Source organism: Alligator mississippiensis, chromosome 13 (genome assembly GCF_030867095.1).
Source record: "Alligator mississippiensis isolate rAllMis1 chromosome 13, rAllMis1, whole genome shotgun sequence".
NCBI lineage: Eukaryota > Metazoa > Chordata > Crocodylia > Alligatoridae > Alligator > Alligator mississippiensis.
In genome coordinates, this window is record NC_081836.1 from 16,974,291 (window position 1) to 16,992,193 (window position 17,903).

The window sequence follows — 17,903 nt, forward strand, 5'->3', positions numbered from 1 at the left end:
GAGATCATAGAAAATTCTATAAGGCACTTCAACTGCTGACCTAGTTTGCACAAATGGTATTTTCTGAGTGCAATAAAAATATTATCTCTTGCAGTACCTTAATTAAATAACAATTTTACATAGCTATGTAAATGTGAAGCATCATGATTATATAAATGACCACTTGAGATTGTAAAATACTAGTGATAGGATAGATTGGATACTGGCACAGCTTTTGCACTAGGAAGAGATAAGTTCCAGGACTGTACAGTATTTCTCTGCTTTGAAAGTTGCAGGCAGTTGCTGTGATGCCCTCATTCTGCCTAACAGCAGTAAATGTTTTTGTATTAATATTAGCAGATAATGAGTCATCATAAAACATCCAGGCTTGTCTTATGAGAAATAATAGTGCTTCAAACATAGACCTGCTAACAGAGATTAAGTATTCTAAAGAAACTAGTTAATTAAGATTTCAGTTGTACATGAGAGAGAGATGATATTTGGAAAGTTGTTCCCAGCCACTGAGTTGGATGACTTGTGTTAGAGACATGAAGGAGAAGAGGACAAAGGCATCAAATAAATGGTTTTGATATAGATAAAGAAAAAAGTAGGATTCAATGAATACACAAACGTACCAAAGATGGAAATAGCTAAGAGGTGTCTGGCTGGGGAGATGAAGCAGAGGACCAAACTCTGCTGTCTACTTTGCTGTAGGGAGGCTGCAGAAGCTGCCTGGGGACACTCCTCAAACTGATAGGCTAAGTACATCAAAATGCCTGAGCCTGAATCAATTTAATCTTTTCAGGTTAGTCTAACCTGCATAGATTGAGCCAGCAAACAAGAGAATAGACATGCACTTTTGATTCCAGAAATGCAGGCATATGCCTGTAGTAGCTAGGTCAGAAGCCAGGGCATGCTAGGGCAAGTGCTTGGCTGGAGAGAAACTGAGCTGGGGGGTGGGGAGGCATAGCCAGGCCCTGACATGCTGAGTACGATTGAAAAGGGATTTAAACCACTACCCTGGCATGTGCAGCCCCCAGTTGGGGTGTGCCTGGAGGGGGAAGGGGGAAGCAGCCCCTGTCAGGCATTCCCCACCTTCCCTACATGTCGCTCAAGTGCTTCGGGGCATGGCCAGCCCTGGTAGCAGCCTCAAACAAAGGGGAGATGGAGGGAGGCTTAATTCTGCCTTCCCTCCCCTGTCCCACCAACATGGACCCAAGCCAGGGTCTGCCAGGCTGGGGTGGAGCAGCTGGTGTCAGGGTTCCCCCTCTTCACTGATACAATGGCAGGGATGATGGCGTGGCCAGATGCCAGCTGATATGGGCCCCTGAGGCAAATGGGGCAGGGAGGGGGTTTATTCCCCTCCCTCCTCTCTATTTCTAGGGAACCTGAGCTGGGGTCTGCGTGGCTGGGGGCTGGCAAAACCTGGCTGTGTACCCCAGCTGCATCTGGCCATGTCCCTGCTACTGCAGCAGTGAGGGGTGCGGGGAGACCCTTGCATGGGCTGCTCCGCCCCAGCCAGCCAGACCCTGGCTGCGATCTGTGCCGGTAGGACAGGGGAGGGAGAGGGAAATTAAATCCCTCGCCATTTCCCCGTTCATTTAAGGCTGCTGCCAGGGCTGGCCATCTCCCCTGCCGCTTAAGCGATGAGCAGGGCCAAGTGTCTGACAGGGGCTGCTGCGCCCCTGCCTGGGAGACCTCAGCTGGGGTCCATGCTGGTGGGAGAGGGGAGGGAGGGGGGAATAAACCCCTTCCCTGCCCCCTTCACCTTAGGGAACCTGGCATCTGGCCATGTCCCCACCACTGCTCTGGCTAGAGAGCAGAGGAGCAGGGCCAGTCGTGCTCCGCTGGAGCAGACAGCACAGCCCAGCCCAGCCCAGGGCTGCAGAGCATGCTGGGATGCTGGGGGACTCCAATTTAACTTAAACCAGGAAGGGGTCTGGGACAGAAGTTCCATAACTGACTGAGATCACATCAGTTTAAGTCTGATACTATGTTCGACCAGGTTTATCTCAAACAAGTTTCAGCCATTTTGAAACTGGTTTATGAGCACTGAACTTCTTTTCTGTTGCAGGTTTAAACCCGTTTCTGATCACTTAAATCGGTTTATGTGTAATTTCTCTACCTTCTCTTCCTAGCCGTAGAGATGGTTTTCCTTTGTGTTATAGCCCAGTTCAATGATATGCATTTCCCACTGAGTGTCGATAAAACAGTGGCTCTAGAGGGAAGCTGTCAGCATCATCCCTACTCTACTATCAACAGAAACAACCAGTCAGGGGAAAAAAGAGGCAAACCAGTGTCTTAATCTTCAGAGGGGTTTGCTGCGGAGACCCTGCTGATTTGGGAGGGTAGTTGTTATATTTTAGATTAATATCAATCATTTAAAAGATTTAATTAAGGTTTGATGACAGAGAGAGATTATTTATCTCCTGTATAACTATTAATCCTCTATAACTATTTTAATAACGGTTTAGTATTAGCATAGAATCTTTTCTTCTTATATCTAAATTAAACACATTCTGGAAGCATTTAACTTAAATTCTTATGAAAATTACATTTACAAGCATAAGCACATGTACATGTCTTGCAGGCATACACATATTCATGCTCAAGTGAATGCAGAACTGCACACACACACGTACATCACAGGCTATACACACAGACGTCATGACTGCATACATACATATTCATAAGCATGTGTAGTTACTTCATGGCACAAAATACATGCCTATATACAGAGACGGAAAAACACATCTAGACCTATATCATCTTTACAGATACACATGTGAATACCAGTCCTCATTTTTGCTAATTCATGCACGTGCTTTTACACAAACCACATAAGTACATAGAATATATGCTGTTCTTTTGTGGGCATATGCACAATGGGAGGCAATTGTTTCCTCAGAGAAAACTTAAAGAACACTGTGTAGTGAGAGATCTTTAAGACAAGGACAAATATATAGCTTAAGAGAAACTTCAATAGGAACTCTGTGCTTTTGATGTTTAACCAATTTTCTATTGATTTCTTTAGGGCATTGAAACTTTAGAAAATCTTGTTAATACTCATCTTCTTTTTCTCATTTGCTGGGCCACTCAATAATTTTCTTAGCCAGAGCATAAAAAGCACTAGAATTCAAGGATGATCAAAAATAAATTATGTTTGGGAAAACATATTGAGGAGATAAAAGTGTAAAATCAAGAATGCCCAAGCCTCTTATTTGTTCCCACTACTTGCCAAAAGCCTCTTCAGCTCCCCATTGATAGAAATCTGCCTCCTTATTCAAAAGTGTTTCCCCCAAAACACACTGAGACATGAAAGTTGCAAAGCTGAAACTTCTCAAGAGATGGTGAAGTGGATAAGTCAATCTTGAATGCTTATTTAAAAATAATGAGCACAATGCATCAATCTCCAAACAGGACTATGCAGGGCTATAGGGAATGAAGTGTGAACTATATCAACATTCAAGAAACTCACATCAGGTGAAGAGCCACAGAGGATCCTGTAGTGAGCCCTGATACTTTATCTGCTGCTGCCTCTACCCCAGTGGACTGTAGACAACTACCCCAGACTGGACAACTATAGCCCTAAGGGTCTTTTTACCACCTGTGAATAGGCAGAGGACATTATTCCCCTGGCCAGACCCACTCCTACCACACTTTCTACAACTGAGGTTGCAGGGGTCAGTAGAGCAGGAACTGGCAGCTGGGGTAGTCTCTTTGACTGCCAGATCTTTGGCTTACAGGTGCAAAACTGGGCTAGACATCAGCTTTCTGTCTGACCCTGGAGCCCAAACCTTAAGAACATTATACAAACTACCCCAATTTCTGGAATTTGCAAGGTTGGACTGAAAATGACATGGCAACATTCCTTTTTGAGACCTGCCACTCTGTCCAAGAACACTGTCAGGAAAGCTTTTTGCTAACTGTTTTAGTAGTCGTGTTATTCTTAGCATTATGGCTGCTACCTGCTGGCTCTCGTTCACACACAAGGGCTTCAGCCACTTGTTTTTGCTAGATTCTACAAGCCCTAGGGAGCTGCAGAATCTGTCAGCTCTGGATTTCATGATCGCCTTCTTCCTTTACTGAGGATGACTCAATTTAATAGTCTATGAGGGCAAATCTACTTTGCCTTTTGCATTTATTGCATAGATTTTCCTTCTGAGGCAGCCTCCCTGAGCAGTAACTGATTCTTTTCCTCCTGTCACAGTGCAGCCCTCCCCCAGCCAGCCAATATGACTTTAATAGTCTCAATTTACTCCTACAGTCATGAGTCTAGCAGCCAGGTTACATTTTTCTTCACAGGAGGAGTCTAGTAGGAAGGCAGCCGTTGGAAGTGAGTTAATATTGTGCAGTGTATGCAGGGAATGTGACAGCAGGCAAGTAAATGAAGAGGTACGCATTGTGGAGGCAACAGCTCTGTAGTTAATAGACACAAAAGCCCCGCACATCTTATCTGTGTGATATAGAGTGATTCACAGGCAGTGATCACAGGTGATACAGGTTAGGCTTGTGCGAAACGGCAAGTATTCGGATTCGGCCAATTCAGAGGACAGTGATTTGATTTGGAGATTTGAATCACTGTCCTAATTTGATTTGGCTGAATCGGATCCGAAAGATTTGGCGCCACTTTGGAGATTTGGCCATAGACTAAACAGGCAGCTGACAGCTGCCTCCAGCTGGTAGGTTGGTTGGGGGAAGGAAAGGGCGTGGAGGAGGGAGGGATTGGGGCTGGGGCTGGGACAAGCTGCCCACCTGAAGCAGGGGCATGGGACTTGGGGAGGAGGTCGGGGGGGCCAGCTGGGGGTGGGGGAGGGGCGGGATGCAGGTGCAGTTCGCTCTGGCAGGAAAGGGGCAAGTGGCTGTAAAGCAGAGCCCCCGCTCCCAGCGCTGCCGCACCTGCATCAGTGCTGGGAGCAGGGACTCTGCTCTGCCACTGCTTGCCAGCTGGCAAGGAGAGACAGGCGCTGCGGCCACTTACCGTGCCAGTGCGGGGGGGCAGGCGCTGCTGCCGCTTGCCAGACAGTGCAGGATGTGAGTGCGGCAGCACTGGGAGCGGGGGCTCTGCCTTGAAGCTGCTTGCCCCCTTCTGGCTGGAGTGAGCTGCACCCGCACCCCACCCTGCCCCTTCCCCTTCCCCGGCTGGACAAGTGGCAGCAGGGCATAGCCCCCACTCCAAACACTGCTGCACCCGCATCCCGCACCCCCCCCGACTACCTCCCCAAGTCCGGTGCCCCCCACCCCAAATGGGCAGCTTGTCCCAGCCCCAGTCCCTTCCTCCCCCTCCTCCAACCCCAACAGACTTATCAGCTGGAGGCAGCTGTGTCAGCTGCCTGTTTAGTGTATTGCTGAATCTTTTCTGAATCTTTTCCGAATCAATTCAGATGCTTCATATCAATTCAGAGCTTTTAATTGGTCTCCTGATTTGATTTGGATTCGGAGATTCGGTCCCCAAATCCAGCCTAATCTCCTTGGAATTGAATCAGCTACCAAGGCTTCGCACAGCCCTAATACAAATGTCACAGGCAGAGCAATAGACTATCATTAACATGATGCTTTGCCCCATGATCTGTTCTCACTGGGGTGCTTACCAGTTGCCATTTCCATTTCTTCTCCTAAATCATGATGTGCAATTATGCTGAAAGGACACTGAAAGATTCCCGCATCCTAAGAGGATTCATTCTTAACTATTGTGGTTGTAAATGGGGGAAAAGAGCACAGCAAAGTATACTGTGCATGAATGAGACATCTTGCTAATTTTCCCTGCTATAATTTAATCTTTATTTTCTTTTCATCCTTAACAGGATTCCGCTGGTGAACCTGTAAAAAACAAAACGGACAAAAATATTAATGGGTTACCTGTACCTACCCAGTTCTGTTTACCGGTAGGAGACTAAAAGAGCAGCACTCTATGGGCCAAATATATTTTTATAAAAATGAACATGCCTATAGGTAACTGCATTTTCAAAGAGTGCATTTTTTTGAAGAAGAGAAAAAAATGTGCAAGCAAAGAATCTCTGTGAAGAAAGATGAAGTCGAGAAGAAATGAGGCAAAGGACCGAACATCTGAAGTTTGGGATATGGACTGTGATTCTGAACCTGTGCCAATAATACCATTATGTGCCATGTACTGATGTGAAAGACTTCGCAGCAAGCCGAAGCTAAGTGAATTACACATAGACATATTACAGAAAATAGGGGTGGGGTATCTCTTCTGATAGAGTCAATATTTCTGGTCAATATACATATATACATATATATAAATATATATATATACAACACACACACACTTTTTTGTACTGTAGCAATTTTTGAAGATCTTAAATGTTCATTTTTAAAAAAGAATTGTGTCATGGGCTACAAATCTGGTTTCCTTAACATGCTTAGTATGAACGAAATAAACTGATGTTTTCTACTTCGGCAGCTTGCCTTTCAAACATATATATTTATATGTATAAAGATATATATACATATACATATATACACACACACACACACACACACAAACAAATACACACACACACACACACTTGAAATACATTTCCACTAGTGAACATATTATTTGTAAAGCCCAGTAACCAATTGATAACGGAGGCTTCCCTGTTGAGGTTTGGAAGGTCGGTGAAAATAACAGTTCTCTTTTCCATGGTAGAATTGCCAGGGTGCTAGCAAGAACGGGAAGAGAATGTCTTTGGCTGAAAGCTGAATTTTATGAAATTGCTCATAGTGCAAATATCAGGTGGTTCTGACAGTTCTCAAAAGAAAAGTGTGTTTAATAGTATTCTAGGCTGAGTCCAGGAGTATTTTGAATACAACTGAAAATATGCATTAGGCTCCAATTCACAAAGTGCACTCTTGTTTTTGTGAATTAAAACAAAGTCCAAATGTAAACTTCGAAGGAGTGAAGTCAGTGGAAAATCCCATGAACCTGGCCACTCAGATATTTGCATGCTGAACCCCCAACTCAAGTGCTAGTGCTGCTGTGAAACAGCAATGAACTGGAAGAGTGATCTGTGTTTGGAGGGTAAATTTAAAATCAAACTTTGTTCCAAATATCCCAGATATATGCATTGAAGTGGTGTCAACTCCAGGTGAACCTTCATGTGCTTGCCAGGGTTACCAAAAATTATTACATGTTTTTGTAAAAAAACCAACCAACCAACCAACCAATCCATACCTCCAGACCCTCTCCCCACCTTCGCTAGAAATGCATGCACCAAAGTGATCGAGTAATCCTAGACTTTGCCAGATTAAAAGGTAGGTTGCATTGGATTGCTGATTACCTTGCCAGATTAAAAGGTAGGTTGCATTGGATTGCAGGGAACCTAAAAATGAAATCTGAATTCAGCATCTGTGCCATTTAGTAGATAATATATGTTGGGTAGACTTTGCAAACGTGCACAACTGGGGACAGTGGCAAGAGCTATTGTTACTGAAAACAAGTTGTAACTAGGAAGAAGTTACTACAAAAAGTGAGCAGTAAACTTTTTTATTTTTTTAATTCATGTGCTGACAAGTTGGATAGAAGAAAGGCCTGAAAACAACTGGAAGTTCCCTTCATTTTGTAGCGCTCTAGTCTCTATCTGTATATTTATGGTGTTATACATATGTGCTGGCCAGAGGGGAGTCTAAACATTACTCTCTCTGTGGAAAAACATAGAACTTCCCACCTTTGAAACCACGCTGCATTTCACTAAACTCCATCTTATCTTACTGTGGGAAGTTATGAGTCAGCCTTCACACAAAACTCCTGTAGTGCTGAGGGGGAAAAGCACAGGTTTGCCATTCCCTCCCTAGCTACTGAAACGTGGCTGCAAATCTTCCGGCCAGCTTCTGAAAGATGAATCCATCTCGGTTGTGGCCAGCCCCTCCGATGTGGCTTACTATGAATGTTCAGGTGGTGAATTTTATCAGCACAGACACACCCAGAAATGAATCTTACAGTCAGATGTGAGAGTATATGTGGAAATTGAATTTAAACTTCTCTGTGCAGAGCATAAATATTCACACTCATTCAGCTGAGGGTAGGGACACAATGAACTGGCACCAGACCGGATCCAAAGACCACCAGATCATTTGGTACCTTTCTACTGGCTTCAGTGGGTTTGGATTAAGGTGCACAAAAATACAGCTCTACACAGCTGTTTAGGAAAAAACGATAGTATTCAAACGTCTTCATACCAGCTCATCTTTGTACCAGCTCAACTAGTCCCAGCACTTTTGTTTTGGGGGTTAATTTTTGGCCAAGGGTAATGAGCTATTTTTTAACATAATGACTTACAGAGTAAAATTCACCATACAAATCTTTCCGGTGGGACTAGGTTCTGATCATTAGTGCAGCCAATAGTGATGTGCTGGGTAGCTAGGTCAAGCCAAAGATAATTAGGTTTGGCTGTCATCTTTAAATAGGAAGGAGCAGAAATAACTATAATCCATGAATATCCACTTACGGTAGCTGATATCTATCCAAGAACAGCTTCTACAACTTAAAAGATTGCCCAAAATATGCTGGCAATGGGACATGTTTGCAAACAGTTTCAGGAGCTCCTCACATTTCTAAAATCTGACCTCCCCCATGCCTAGAAGAGAGCATCCACCATTTGAAGAACAGCTTTTCAAAAGTTTATATTAGCTATTTATTCTTGAATGGAATCTTTTTGCTATTTCTAACTGAAGCATTTACCCCAAGTGGGCTATATAACTAAAGGAATGTATTCTACCCTCTTTTACGCTTGTACAAACCTACAGAAACCTCAGTGAAATGAATTGCAATGAAATTAGTATACATTTAGAAGAGCCTAAGTTAACCAGACTCTAGCCCCATGGTTGCAGGATCTTCCTTGTAAGCCGCCTCCATAAGCAACGGCAATTTGTTGGAACTATGCAGAACAACATTCATATTCATATATTAAATAGATGACTCACTTTCTGTTTTCAACTTAATATGGGAAGTATTCAGAAGAAAGTGGATATGTCCCACATTTTATGTGGCTAATAGTGTATATTACAGCCCTGAAAAACATGATAACTTTTGCAGTCTCCCTGCTTCTACAGTATTTTCTATCCCTTTCTTACGCTACTAGGTGTTTTTTATTTACAATCTGCTCTGCTCAGCTCTGGAAAGAAATCTTCATGGCCCTGCTCCCTTCCCTCCTTAGGACATATGGGCCACACTCCAAGCCCTTTGAAGGCAATGGAATGACTGTAACTTTGAGGGGCTTTAAATCAGAAACACCACTTCCTATTGAGCTGGATCACACATAGAGTCTGGTATTTGATAAGAAGGATGAGCATAGATTATTTTTTGTCAGCATGTATTATCTTACATTCTCCTATGTTAAATTCTACCTGTCATTGTGCTGCTTGACATGTACAGTGTTAATGTTCACCCCAGGCCTTTCAATGGACTTCACAAGTTTTATAAAGCCACCTATCAAATGAGTTTTATATACTCAACCTCCACTTTCCACACCTAAACTGACTGCCACAGCACCCACCTCCTTCAACCATACAGTGGGGCCAGTTTCCTAAAACACCCAATCAGCTTGTATTCTCTGACAAAATTTTGCTCCTTATTTAAGAACCATTTATTTCCTTCAGGCGAAATTTCATTCCTCTTGAGTAGTACCTCTTGACTTCAGGGAGGTTGCTCATAGAGATGGGTTCTGTTCAGTGGACGCATCTACATAGATGCTACGTTGCCATAATGACAAGCTATGGCAATGTAGCTCATTGCTATGGTGACATAGCATCAGTGGGCACTAACTATGACGCCACCATTACTGCGCAGTAGGGTTGGAAATGACCTGTGCGCTGCCAATACTGCACAGTCCCGGCATGTGTAGATGCCCCCAGTATGTAGCAGATGATAAGAATGTTGACCTCCATCATCTTTTCTGGAGGAACCTAGCAATTTCTTTTCCTATTTAGCACATCCAGGTAAATGATGTCCCTTGGGCGAAGTAATCTAGTATCAGGTAGATTATTTCAAACATTTCTAGGGTTAGACAAGCCTGTAGGGTTATATAAACTTCCCCCAGTTGTCTACTGTGCTGTATGCAGCTAGACACTTCATTGTATCCAGGTTAGGTTTGCTGGTCTATAATTCCCAAGACCTGTTTTTTTAACATGCTGATTATTGTAGGCAAAAAGAGTAAGTGTGCACAGGATTAAATGTACCCATGTGCACTGGCTCTCCAGCACTTAAATCCTGTTTATGCCCTATTTTGAGGGATTAAACAGGATTTCAGTGATGCACAACCTTTGTTACCAGGCCTTCTGCATAGGGGAGAATTTCGCACAGAAGGAGTGGACTCCTTCAAAAGACTTCTCTTAGGAAAAACAGTATACATTACCTTCCCAAGTGCTTTGCCTCCACCTTCCCTACGCACGACTGCTGTCAAAGACAGATCTTGTCAGATCTTTCCACATTCCCCAACAGAGTACTAAACAATGGCCACAGCACAATATTATTCTTCCTTCTCAATTCTATTTCACTGAGGTGGTCTGTCCATCCAATGTGTAGTCCCAGGCCTAATGATGAAAGTACAACAGAAGTTTGTTTTAGAAGTACTTAATTAAAGCATAATTGACTAACCTCTTTATTATTAATTCTACTAATCATCATTATTGTTTTTTAGCTGGGCCTGATTGGTCTCTCCTGCATGCTGGAGAAAGTCAGGTGTAATTCTCTTTGTAGTCAGTGGGGTTACACCTGGGTAAAGCAGGTTGAAGCGAGAGGACAGTCAGCCTACAGTATTTACGTGGCATAGTTACACTTCAGTCATCTCTATCTGTGGCAGTAGATTATAATTAACATACAATTGGCTTTAAACAGTCCGTAGCACCACCTAGTGCACTAAACATACTGTCTGTGCACTAATCACACTGTATGATATACTTAATAAGCAAGAGTTTAAAAAAAGCAAACCATTAAACCAAAACTTGCACGATTAATGTGATTTTGGGTGATTACTTTGGTGCAATCAGTTGATTCAGTATACTGGGGGCTTTGTATTTTATCAGTGTAAACAATGCAGTCCACACAAACAACCAAAACTCACTATCACAGAGTATATGAATTTCTCTTCCTTTTACTTACATTGCATTGATCCACTTTCAACCATGAGGACTATCTATGTGTGTTATATTTTACCCATTGATCTTCTATTTATTTGTATCTGTTGGCTGCACTGAGTAGTTCTTGTGGGTATTCTAATGTAATCCTAATAGCAGTTTGACATCATAAAACAGATTTCATTTCCCTCTTTCAAAAATGTTTGAAGTATTGTTATATATTTATGCATCTGTTGAATTTGGGTCCTTACTAGACTGTTATAAGTGAGGAAGATACAGTTATGGAGGGGAGGGGGGGGGTGGATGTTGTATTCCTCACTACCATAAGCAAGAGGGGCCAAAACTCCTGTGGGATTAGCATCCAATAAAAAAAATTGTCAAACAAAGGCAAGGGAGGGAATACTGTTGACCTCATCCAACTCGAGCAAGACCTTAACTTCATGAGCTTTCCACTTACTCTGCAGAGACAGAATCAGTCACTGTGAGACCAGCCAGTGACAGAACAGAAGCAAAACTATATGCACAAACTTCCCTTATTTATAAGGACCAATGGCACTTGCACTTTATCAGAGGAATATTCACATCCCTATGCATGCTGAGCAAACCAAGAAAGAGAGAAACCTGTAGAACCACCAGCAGGAGAGCACTGCAAACACACTGATTGCCATGCAGGACTGTAGTGTCCTGACCTTTTGTATGGTTAAAGAAAAAAAAAAGCATTTAATCCGTTCCCTGTAATTGAGGGAAGCCAAAAAATATAGAGAGTGATATTTTTGAGTGGGATTGATGCTTATCTGGTTTTTAGCTGTTATGTTACAAAGAACATGTTCACCCCACACTTTATCAGATGATACAAAGCAGCAGGCATGTTCTTCTGTTTAGATTTATTTTGTTCCCACAGCCAGATTTTCCCCATGAGAACCTTACAAAATCAGCAGTCACATGCCATCACTTTGTATGGATCTCCTTTATAAGGAGCAATTGCAAAAGGCAGATACTTAGCTGGTGGTACCTGGCCCAGTTCCACTGACACTAGTTTACACAAGCTGAACATCTGGTGTGAAATTCCTTGACAGCAAATGAGCAAGTTTCTGCAACTACTTACAGAATGAGTCCCTTTACACCTGGGAGCCATTCTTTTGGGTTCTATAGGACTTACTCCTAGGAGAAAAACTACTCATCTTCATGATTATAGAAAGAGGCTCTAAGATCACAGTTTGTATCATGTTCTGGAGCCAAACCACATTCCATCGAGTGTGTGATTACCATACCTCAAAATGCAGCATTGTGTTCTTTGACAATTTGATTTTATTCATATTCTTTGAGGCAACATCTCTTCCCAATCCTGAGGAAGGAGGTCAGGTCAAATCTCCTGTAAATATATGCAGTCTATCCTGGGAGGTCATGCTTTGCTACAGTGTCATGCTATGGAATCAGAGGTATATATTTCTTGTGAATAGATGAATATATAATAAATATAGATAAGCAACCATATATACTCAAAAGGATAGTGTTCCAAAGGGATCTGGTGACACTGTGAACAGCCAAAACTGGCTGTTTACATACAGAGCCCTGAGACCGAGTTGTGTTGCTGCATACATGTTTCTTTTATATATATATATATATATATAGATCTATATATACATATGCAAATTTTAGAATGTTTCTTTCTGGAGTTGTTTGCAGTTTATATTCCATGGACCTGATTCTGCTAAGTGCTTAGCACCTCCTGGACCAAATTCTGTAAGCCCCATTGTCATGTGATTTCAGTGGGAGCTGAGGGCACTCAGAACCAAATCGGGTCATGACCCTGACCACACTTTTCCAAAACATCAGAGCATGGTACTGCCAATGTGGGGTCCTAGTCATGTGTGCAGAGGTGCATAAGGCATGTATGAGTGCAGGACAGGGAAGCGAGACTTCTTGGAGTCCTAACCACAGCTGCAGCAAAGACTCAGTGAGTGGCTTAGGTGCAAAGTGCTGGACCTGTTGCCCTGAGTTCCCCCACCTGTAAAATGGGGATAATAATACTGACCAAACCTACCTCACAGGGGTGTTGTGAGGATTAATTAGCTGATGTCTGTACAGCTCTTTGAACCTGTAAAGCATTGTATAAGAACTAAGTATTATTACAGCTGTTACACAGTTAATCCTGTAGTATGGAATGCCAAGCTGTCTGCAAATCTGTAGGGACCCAAAGAGATCATAGCTGCGTTACTGATAACATACTGACGTCTTGCAGTGATAGATGTGTGCGTCACTCATACATGACACCAAGGCTGGGTCACAAGCCAAATGCGCGCCTCTTAATGACCAGCATGTGCCGTTTCCTCAACAACATAGATGTGATTTTCTTTCCAATGCATTACAGACAGAGCAGTTCCACCAAAGAGCTGTGCTGTTCACTATACCAGAAAACTTCTGCTAATTCCTTTGAAATTCCATTTGGTTCCTTCTGCCCATGAATACACGATAGCCACCATTTATAATGTTATAAAATCCCCTAAGAGAGATCTTTTCTCAGCCAAGTGCATCTTTAAAGAAAAGAGGTGGGAGAGCTAAGCACAGATACACACAGGACATGTTCAAACACTTGCCTGAACACAACTGGCAATTTGATCTTAGCCCAAGATTTTGAAAGAAGTTTGGTTCACTTTTTTTGTACAAAAATCCTGAGGGTCACTCCTCCTCTCAAGCCTGCCAGCAGGGACTGATTGCATCAGCAGAAGTTTGCAGGAGTCTTTCTTTTTTCACTCAGAAAAAGGCCCCGATTTGACTTCAGGTGGGGTTTTTTTTTCCTAAATCTGAGCAAAATCTGAACATGAACTTAGGGACATGGTTCTTAATCCAAACTCTCTGAAGTCAATGGGAGTCAGGTGCTTGACCTCCTGAACTGCTCATGCTTCTGTGCCTCCTGGTGTCATCTGGAATTGGAAGGCAAATCAGTCTGGGTTTCCTGCCTGTATGCCTATGCAAGGCTAGCTCAGATAAGCATCCTGCCACAGTCCAGAATGTTACCTATCACTAGTTATTGTGCAGGCAGGTAGGAGAACAGTATTATTTTTTCCTTTGCAAACTAACTATATGTATTCAAAAGGAAGCAACTAGTCTTAGTGCCACTCAGAGATGGAAAGATGTGTATTTTTTTGCGGTGGCAAGAGGCTGGACAAATGTTGATGAGTTTTAGTGGCCTCCAAACAAAAGAGGAAAAAAACAACACATTGTTTCAATGTGGGGAAAGCATTTTGCAACTATCCAGGGATTTAGCTGTACCTTAAAAGGTTTCTTTTTTCTCCCTACTGTATCTGCCCTGCTGGTGAAGTGGCTGATCCATGATTTATTTAACTGAAAGCTGTTCAGAAGCAGCACTCCTACAGAGTCCTCAAATCTAAAGTATACTTCCAGTGCAGTCAGTAAAACAAATAGAAAAAGGTCAACCAGTCCAAAAGGTTATTTGAAACTTCAGATGGATTTCAGTTAATTTATTTTCCATTGGCAACATGTTACGAAGGAGCATAATGCACCTAAAAGGATAGTCAAACAGGAAATATTTTACACACCTGACATATTTTGTTAAAAAATATACAAAATCACCCACCACTTTTGAGATGAATGTGGTTGGAATTTTCGTTCAACCAGGTACGAAACCTGGAAATGATTTTCAAAACCAGCAAGAAATCCCTAATCATTTTAAAAGCCTGATTTGGGTCCGGTTTGTACTGCAGAGTCACATGATGCTTGTCACAATTTTTGTAGTCTCAGCATTTGTAGGCACATTTTTAAAATACCATGCGTGGAGATACTTACTTTGAGGGGGAAAGAAAAAAAAAACTATCTTGCACAAAACATACACTAAGGGCACAGTTTTCTGACCAAGACTATTTTACGTTAGGTTTTGAAGGGTTTGGTTTTTTTGGTTGCAGGAACATGTACAGTAAAATTTACAGTTTATTTTCATTTTGCCAAAACATTTTCTAACATAAGAAAAGTTTTACTTTGTAATCAAAGGTTCACATCATGGAAGACCATTTATTTTTCTGTGAATGCTATTTACCATGTATGTGTGTATGTGTGTGTGTGTGTGTGCGCGTGCGTGTGTGTGTATAAAATTGCATACACCCACGCACACATATATCTATTCTATACAGATTCATATATGCTACACACATATAGGTCTTTAATGGGTTTAAACCTTTGTGTCAATTTTAACACTGTACTTTCCTTTTCTAAACAGATCATGCCACTTTACTACTAATAAATGACATATAGGGTTTTGGAGGGAGTCAACTGGCTATGATTCCGTACAGGTGAACTATTTTATTCCAGAGTGTTTTTTAATTTGTTTCTGTATTTCAAAGCTGTGTATTTGGAAAGCACTGTAAATGCAACCCTATACCAATTTCCCTATGTATATTTAGTACTCTGATGTTGCTATTAAAAAACAATATGAGAAAAACATGCAGAGTTTTGACTATAGGTTCCTATATTCACATTTCCTTAAAGGTTCAGTAAAGTAATGAGTCTCTCCAAAGGTGTTACCAATAATTTGAGCACCTGAAGGAGTGAATGCTGAAGGAGTTACTCCCTTTCATTCCCCTCATTCATGTTGGTGATTTCTTCCCCAGAATTGGAAGTTAATATATATAAAAATAAGCAGGAAATTGTCTTTTAAGGAAAGAAACATCACTTTTCACATAGGAAACCCAGACAAAGTATTTGTGCTTCAACAGGGGGGAAACAGACCTGGGCTGCAACCTCTGGCTGTTGGTTGAGCTGAGTCGTCTCTTGGTCGTGGTTGTTTTGCCAATGGCTGGGAGCTCACGCTGCCTAAGTATCAAGGGGCTGGACTGGCTTCCAAGCAGGAGGCATTCTGTGCTCTCTCGCTGTGTGCAGCATGTTTCCAGGAGCCCGCACTGCATGGTTTGGTTTCTCAGCAGTGCAAGCACAGACCTGCGGTGAATGCTGCCAACAAAGAATTGTAGAAACTTACTGTCCATGTGTTTTCTGCATGCTAAACTAGAGGTTTGACCCCTGCATTGTGATGCCCCAGCCTCTGGGGTTCTCGTGCTCCGGAGTCCATATCTTCTGACCTCTGATATAGTGTTCCTCAAAATGCTACCCAGTTCTCAGTCCTGTCAGGCATTTCAGGACGTCATCAATTGCACTGTCCTCACTGGGTAATATCAGCTGACTCCTCCAACCACTGAGGGCAGAACAGCAATGGGCACTGAGCTGCCCTTGGACTTATCTGTCATGTAGATCCAGTCTGACCTATATCTCTCAGTGCTGCTACTCACCTTCATGTAGCTCAGCAGAGGGCTTGAGCCTGCCAGTCTGAGGTCCTGGCACCTCTCCCCTTCACCAGGGACCAGCCAAGACCTAAGCATGTAATGCATAGTGTTGGCTGGCATTGCAGGATCAATTGGCAGTGGCCTGCTGGAACACTTACTTGCACAGATGCTTGCAAGCAGGGCTGTGGTCAGCAAGGCATGCCAGGCTTAGCTTGGAGTCACACTGCACCCATCCACCGTCTAAGGCAGAGGTTCTCAAACTATGATCCACAGACCACCACGGGTCCACAAGCTCCATTCAGGTGGTCCGCAGAAAGGATGCAGAACAATCGAGAATATCTGTACTTATAAGATAAGGCTACTGATATGAATTGTGTGCTTTGATTTGCAGAACAAAAACAAGTGTATTAAGTGGTCCACTGAGACCCTCAGCAATTTTCAAGTGGTCTGAGAAAAAAATGTTAGAGCCTTCCACAAAAAAAAAAAATGCTTAGAAGATGGGCCCCATTTCTGCAAGCATTGCTTGACTAGATTAGCTTCTTCCATATTAATCTTATTGTCAGTGCCAGCTCATCCTACATGCCCCTCTGACCGGTTTCTTACAGGTTTCACAGCTGATGTGATTCTTAATAATGGAGGAGGAGCCTTATTCAAAGGAGTGTCTTGTTTGTATGGCACAGTGTGGGTGAGGGCACTGGATGTGTAGGGGAGGCCAAGGACTGTGGGAAGTTGGGCCCATTGTCAGAACGGAAGTGTTGAGGACACTTGCTAGGTATAGATGCTCAGGGAGGTTAGATTACATTAAAAAAGGCCACTCACCTTAACTTAATTCACCCAGGTACATAATGGCAATTTTAATGCAAAAGTTTTGTCCATTAAAAATGGTTTTTAACCAACTGAATAATTTAGGGAATTTTCAAAAAGGAGTTGACTGAAAAAAATAAAATCCCAAACCTAGCTGCTCTGTCCACTGGGAAACAGTCAAAGGAGGGAGCATAGAGACCAAAACACAAATTTGATTAAAAAAAAAAGAAAAGAAAAAAATCCTTAAAAGTGAAAGAAGCATGTTAGTTTTATTTACACTTTTTCCAGCAAAAAAATAAAAAAAAAAACACAAACGGAAAAGTTCAGGTTCTTCTTTTCCCAAAATTGTACATGCAAAAATGAAGGGGTTGTGGGTTGGGTTGGATTATTACTAAATTCAGTAATTCCACTGTCTTCACTTGCATGCATCTGTGTGACTGTACACTCTTTAGTCACATGTGCAATAGGAATATCAGGCATGAGATGTGGATAACTGCCCACTAATATCAGGTTTACACTGATTTGTACATGGGCAGGCTTGTTTCAAAACAAGTACACTAAGCAAGTACAGACACTGGACTGTGTATACAGCAGCTGCATGCACACATTTTTTGCTCGCATTTGAAAAGCTGGAGTATAAAACAGAAGAGATATGAGCCTGCAGAATGCATCATTTTTCTTTATGCCTTGGGTCTTTCTCTCGGAAGTGATGGAAAACATGAAGCAGGCACTACAAGGCTTGGCAGAAGTAAG

The 17,903-nt window shown here is 42.4% G+C and overlaps 1 protein-coding gene across 2 annotated transcripts in view; it reads left to right on the forward strand.

Moving 5' to 3' along the window:
- Positions 1–15,515, forward strand: part of AJAP1 (adherens junctions associated protein 1) — a 140,096-nt gene extending 124,581 nt beyond the window's left edge. For both annotated transcript variants that reach the window (XR_009456396.1, XM_059716882.1), the window contains one exon: positions 5,784–15,515. Coding sequence is in view for 1 of the 2 variants with exons in the window: in XM_059716882.1 (XP_059572865.1) it covers positions 5,784–5,805 (22 nt within the window). In the remaining variant the exon portion in view is untranslated. The remainder of the gene's footprint in view (positions 1–5,783) is intronic.
- Positions 15,516–17,903: the final 2,388 nt, after the last annotated feature.